Below are 6113 nucleotides of genomic sequence, written 5' to 3' on the forward strand. Positions count from 1 at the left end.
AATAAACAACAATTATTCCAATTTCTTTCCTCCATCATTTTATTATTAATATTCATCACCATTTCAGTCTCCATTAGCATTGGATGACTCATCTTCTTCTCCTCTCTCTCTCTCTCTCTCTCTCTCTCTCTATGTATGTATATCTGTGACTCTGTAGTGATTGAGATAACAAGAAACATTTGATATGCATGGTGTGAAGAAGTAATTTAACATAGAGAAATTAATAGCTAAAAGTACAAAAAAAGGAATGAATAGTGTTACTGCTTCTGAAGAGGATTTCTCTGAGTTTGTAGAGGTTGATCCTACTGGAAGATATGGAAGAGTAAGCTCCTGTTCTCATTTCCGCTTATTTATTTTCATTTTTCGTTTAGAATTTAGAATTTTGTTATTTGGGTACGTTTAGAGTTTAGTTTTTGACTATAAGTTTGCTGCTTTTTCTGCAGTACAATGAAGTTCTAGGCAAAGGAGCTTCAAAAACAGTGTATGGTTTCAATACCCTTTTCATATTACTGCACAACATTGAATTTTTATGTGGTTTAATCAAAACCCTTTTCAGATTAATGCCCAACTTGAGTTTTTATGTGGTTTAATCTGAAAGCCTGCTCAATATATTTCCCAAATTTGAATTTTTATGTGGTTAAACTCAAAACCCTTTTCAAATTAATGCCCAGGTTTGAATTTTTATGCAGAAATATGTTTTTCTGTTCATGTTTATGTGTTGGTTTTTGCAGTTATAGGGCCTTTGATGAGTATGAAGGGATTGAAGTGGCATGGAATCAAGTAAAGCTTTATGATTTTCTGAGAAACCCTGAGGATCTCGAGAGGCTATACCGCGAAATTCATCTGCTCAAAACCTTGAAACACAGCAATATCATGAAATTTTACTCTTCCTGGGTTGATACTGCCAATAGAAACATTAACTTTGTTACTGAGATGTTTACTTCTGGTACTCTCAGACAGTAAGTTTCAATTTAAGCCTTCTTTTTTGTCTGAGTCTATAAATTTTTTGTTGATTATTCCATGTGGGTAATTTTTTTGGATTGTTTTTGTGTGTAGGTATAGGTTAAAACACAAGAGAGTTAACATAAGAGCAGTGAAGCATTGGTGTAAGCAGATTTTGCAAGGGCTTCTCTATCTTCACAGCCATGACCCTCCTGTGATTCACAGAGATCTCAAGTGTGACAACATTTTCATCAATGGGAACCAAGGTGAGGTCAAGATTGGCGATCTTGGCCTCGCCGCTGTCCTTCGTAAATCCCATGCTGATCGTTGTGTTGGTAAGTTATTTCTATTTGGCTTAAAGTCTTTTCAGTGATTAGAATATATAGAATTTCTTGACAATTGGTGGTTGGGAGTTTTTACACTTTCAGATCAACTCATCTTTGTTTTGTTTCTCTCTTTTTCTTTGCTTTCTTTCCGCTTGCTCAGGAACACCGGAGTTCATGGCTCCAGAGGTTTACGAAGAGGAATACAATGAGTTAGTTGACATTTATTCTCTTGGAATGTGCATCTTGGAGATGGTTACCTTTGAATATCCATACAGTGAATGCACTCATCCTGCTCAAATCTATAAGAAAGTTGTCACTGTAGGAACTCAAAACTCTCAAGTTACTTTTCCAGATTGGTTTTTGTTTCTTTCAAGTGATTTATGTATTTAATTTTCGATATAGGGGAAAAAACCAGAAGCCCTATTCAAAGTAAAGGATCCTGAGGTGCGGTGTTTTGTTGAGAAATGCTTAGTGACCGTGTCTCGTAGGCTTTCTGCTAGGGAGCTTTTGAGAGATCCTTTTCTCCAGGTTGATGAGTACGGATACGATATAAGGCCAATAGAGTATCAAAGGGATATGTATGAAATAGTGCCTCTCTTAAGGCAACCTCACTCTGCACTTCACCAAAGTAACAGCTCTTTGAGCAACGGGTATGGAAATTATCTTGGTTACGAAACTGAAAATGATTTGGATTACAATCCGGTTGATTACAGATTGAGCGAAATTGATCTCTTAGCTTGTCAAGAGGACGAGCATTTGGGAGATGTTGACCTCACAATCAAAGGGAGGCGGAGAGAAGACGATGGCATCTTTTTAAGGCTCAGAATTGCAGATAAAGAAGGTGAAAGTTTCAGTCTAACTTCTCAAGTATTCTAAATATCATCTCTGTGGTTTGCTGTAAATTTTGAAATGAAACTAAAGGTTCCTTTTCTCTGCAGGCCGCATCCGAAACATCTACTTCCCTTTTGATACTGAGAATGACACGGCATTGAGTGTTGCAAGAGAGATGGTTTCTGAGCTTGATATCACAGACCAAGATGTTACAAAAATAGCAGAGATGATTGATGGTGAAATTGCTAGCTTGGTACCGGAATGGATTGGGGGACATGGCATGGAAGAAATTCCCCATTGGAATAATGCAAGTTTTTGCCAAAATTGTGCTTCATATGGTTCCATTTTGGATTATGCATCATCAGATATTCCAGGCGTCAATCACCTCCAAGTTCTTCAGTGCTCAAAACACGGATCAGCTGCTGTCCATGGACGTTTCGAAGAAATCACCTACCAAGTTGAAGGCTCAGAGCAAAGTCTTACAGAAGGTGCACCTAGAACATCAAACCATTCTGATGGCTTGCACTATGCCGATATCTGGGCTCAAAGAGAAGGACCGGAATTAAGCTCACAAGGTTCAGGAGATTCGAGAGACACCCAATGCGATGAAAATCATGAAACATTGGATGCAACAAACTTTGGAAAGGAAGAGAGAATCATAACCATGGACAATCAGAGCAGCTCGAAAGCAAGAAATTCTATCTCAGAGAAACTTTCAGCCACTAATGATCCGTTAGATGATTATGAGAATGAGCTTCGTCAAGAACTAAGATGGCTCAAAGCAACGTATCAAATGCAGTTGAGGGAGATTAGGGATCAACAGCTTGGAGCTAAACCGAAAGCTTCAAGCCTAAGTCCAAATTCAGACCACTCAGAGCACAGGGAAACAAATGGAGCTTCAATCTCCTTGGCATCGCCCCAGCGGACCAAAGAAAACAAAAAACCTTCCTTGAAACCGTTTTGCTCCGGGAAGCATTTTACATATTTTCCAGTGGATGCCGAAAAGAAACATTTAGCAAACCCTGGTGCCCAAAATCATGAGGCATTTGATGGGGCTTATAGTCCTGAACAAATCGTCACTGCAAAGAGTTTCTACGCTAGTGCGTTGCTTCCGCACTCTCTTCACCGTGCAACTTCTCTACCGGTTGATGCTACAGATGTTTAAGCCCTGCCAACTTCTCTAATTCTGTCACCAGGTTCACACCATAACCTCAAATAATACCAGCAGCTGTCTCTTTTCACTGATACGAAAAAACGCATTGTGATTGATATTATTTGTACAAGCAGAGATGTAATTTACAGCTTGTAGGTTTTTGTTCTCAGATGGAAACAATTCTCAGATAAAAAATAAAATAAAAAAAGTTGAATTTATGTACATTACTCTCTAACATGAAAGTAACAAAGCTAGATTCCATGAATTTCTGTCTCATGTCTCTCAGAAGGAAGGAGATAAAGAGTTAAAGGAGGAGGATTCTGTGATTTATGATGACTGCAGATGGCAGTGCATCAGTGATGGTGTGTGTTATAATGACTTGCCAGCCAAAATTATTCTTTCCATGATGTATTTGCATATGTGATGGGAGTAAACTACTTGAGACATTTCTTTCTGGTCCATAGAATGCCTTTAAAATGAATATGCCTCGTAACACGCAAGTTCTTCTCGTCAATAAGGCAAGCTTCCTAATAATTATTCCTAATACTTACTCCAAGTACCCACAAGAGCTTAAGCTGTTTGGGGAGGTGTCAACAATGTATATAGATCACAAGGGCTTGAACCGTCTGAGAATGTACCAACAACGTATACAGATCACAAAAGCTTAAAACTTAAGGGAATGGTCCGGCAATGTAAATAGTTTACGTAGCACCTTGACAAATTGTAATCTGCTTCTCACTCATTATGATGGTATTGGATTACAAAAGCTTAAGCCGCTTGAGAATGAGTTAGCAATGTATATATAACTTAGAATACTAGGTCAGTGTACCAACAGGCAACAACTACAATTTGGTGTGTTATTCATGATCTACTTCCTTTTTCTCAACCCAACCTCCCTTTTCTTTTTCTTCTTTACATAAGGTAAAAGCTCCTAAAAATACCACTTTGGGCGGCTTTGGGGGATTTGGATCCTATCCGGATCCAAATTGTGGGGATCCTAGGGAATATCTTAGCCATTTATCGTGTATCATGCAGTCAGAAATCATTTGATTTTTTTATTTAAAATTAAATACAAATAGTACCTGGCGAAAATTGTCTATAAGATACACGATGAACGGCTAAGATGCCCTAGGATCCCCACAAAGTGGATCCAGAGAGTATCCTCTCCCGGCTTTGGGATGGTTGGTGGTTTTACAGAACAAAAGTAGAATGGTCCAGTTGAGAGTCTACCATAGCTCGATTGGTTTAAATACCATGGACGTCACTGCAGTGCCATGTGAATTTTGGCCTCACCAAGTTGTCAACTTCTACTATGATAATTGAGAACGAGGATTTGCTTCGAATCGGGTATCACTACACCAAATGATTATTAGTTGTAAGTATATTCAAGACTATTTCAAAGTTACGTTGAGGTTGAATATAAAAAATAATAACAACTTTCTATGTGCGATTCTAGTATTCAGTGGCGGATGTACACTAGGTTAGGACAAGTGAAACCTATTGCCCATTGATAGGTGCATTATTTATCACATTTTCATATCATTTATCCTATGTCTTGTTAAGGAATTGATTATGAAAGAGCCTTATTACTTTCCTTTTCTCAGTTTCAGCTAATCTGCGCATGCCGGACGTTTTTGGTGATAGTTCGACTTTCAGGAGGAGTTTTGATGCAAGGCCAATTGGAGAAGAAAGCTAAGAGGCTGAATATCGTTGTGTCCAAATTCATAATTTTCCATGAAGCCAAACGTTCCAGTTTTCAAAGTTAATCCCACAGAAGTAGTTTTCCCGTAAGAACTGCGCAGCTGTAGGAGAATGAAGATTTGGAGGCTTTCCCAAATTTTTCTAGTGGCATGCAATATATGCTTGGAAAGATAAGAGATAAAGCTACGTTTCCCATATTTTTACAGAATTTTTCAGAAGATAAATCGACCCCAAAACGGACGTGCAAGACAGAAGACGTGTTTCCCAAGTCAAGAAGGATTCTTTCCTAGTTTGTCATTTATTATTTAGGAGTTTGTTTTCTTTTAGGATAGTTTTTATCAGACTTTTGAGGGTTTTACTAGAATAAATAGAGGGCCTTAGGCTATCTAAAGGTAGAATGGGATTACAAAGGAATCTTCGAAAGTGAAGGAGAAAAGCTTAGCGTGCTCTTACCATTCTTTTCTGGGTTTTATCTTTTCCATGACTTCTTTTGTGATTTTTATTATGACTATGTGTAACTAAACTACTTTTCTAAGGTTTATGATGAAGCCATGACATGATTATTCCCGAAGTATCTTGTTGATTATTATCTGATTACATGCCATGTTTAGTTCTTAATCTTTGTGCTTAATTTATTCTAGTTTCGAATGTTTTTGTGACTGGCCATCATTGTGAACTTGTTTCTAGATAATTAGGAAAACTAATGAAAAAGGCTTGAAAACAGATGACCAATCAATTAGGTTTATTGGAACTAAGATTAAGAAGAGTAGACAAACTAGTGAGGATGACCAATATCAAACTAGTCCTACTTGGTTGATATAATTCTTCAGTGCATAATGGGTTTTTATGTGTTTAACTGTATGCCTAACCAATAGGATATAGTTGTCACGTATAGACACACGAGTTGATGTCTGACCACAGATTAATTCATACCTTAGAAAGAACAACCTTAAATATTGACATGGTAATTGGATAGTAATCGGCTTGAAGAAAAGGGAATAGGATTGTTATTGGTGGATTGATGACCTTAGGCTTTCATCACATTAATTCCTTTTAGACTATCATTCGTTGTGTGTTTTTGTTATTCACATTCCTGGTTTAATTTTAAGTTGAAGTTCTAATTATTTTTCGTAATCAATTAGTTGAATTGGTATTAAAAG

At 37.5% G+C, this 6113-nt stretch overlaps 1 protein-coding gene across 1 annotated transcript; it reads left to right on the forward strand.

Moving 5' to 3' along the window:
- Window positions 1–3470, forward strand: LOC137730932 (probable serine/threonine-protein kinase WNK9). Its single transcript, XM_068469943.1, has 7 exons — window positions 1–322; window positions 444–481; window positions 732–959; window positions 1057–1277; window positions 1429–1586; window positions 1671–2109; window positions 2207–3470. The coding sequence occupies exons 1-7, from the start codon at window positions 248–250 to the stop codon at window positions 3262–3264; spliced, it is 2217 nt and encodes a 738-aa protein (XP_068326044.1). The 5' UTR covers window positions 1–247; the 3' UTR covers window positions 3265–3470.
- Window positions 3471–6113: the final 2643 nt, after the last annotated feature.

Source organism: Pyrus communis, chromosome 4 (assembly GCF_963583255.1).
Source record: "Pyrus communis chromosome 4, drPyrComm1.1, whole genome shotgun sequence".
NCBI lineage: Eukaryota > Viridiplantae > Streptophyta > Magnoliopsida > Rosales > Rosaceae > Pyrus > Pyrus communis.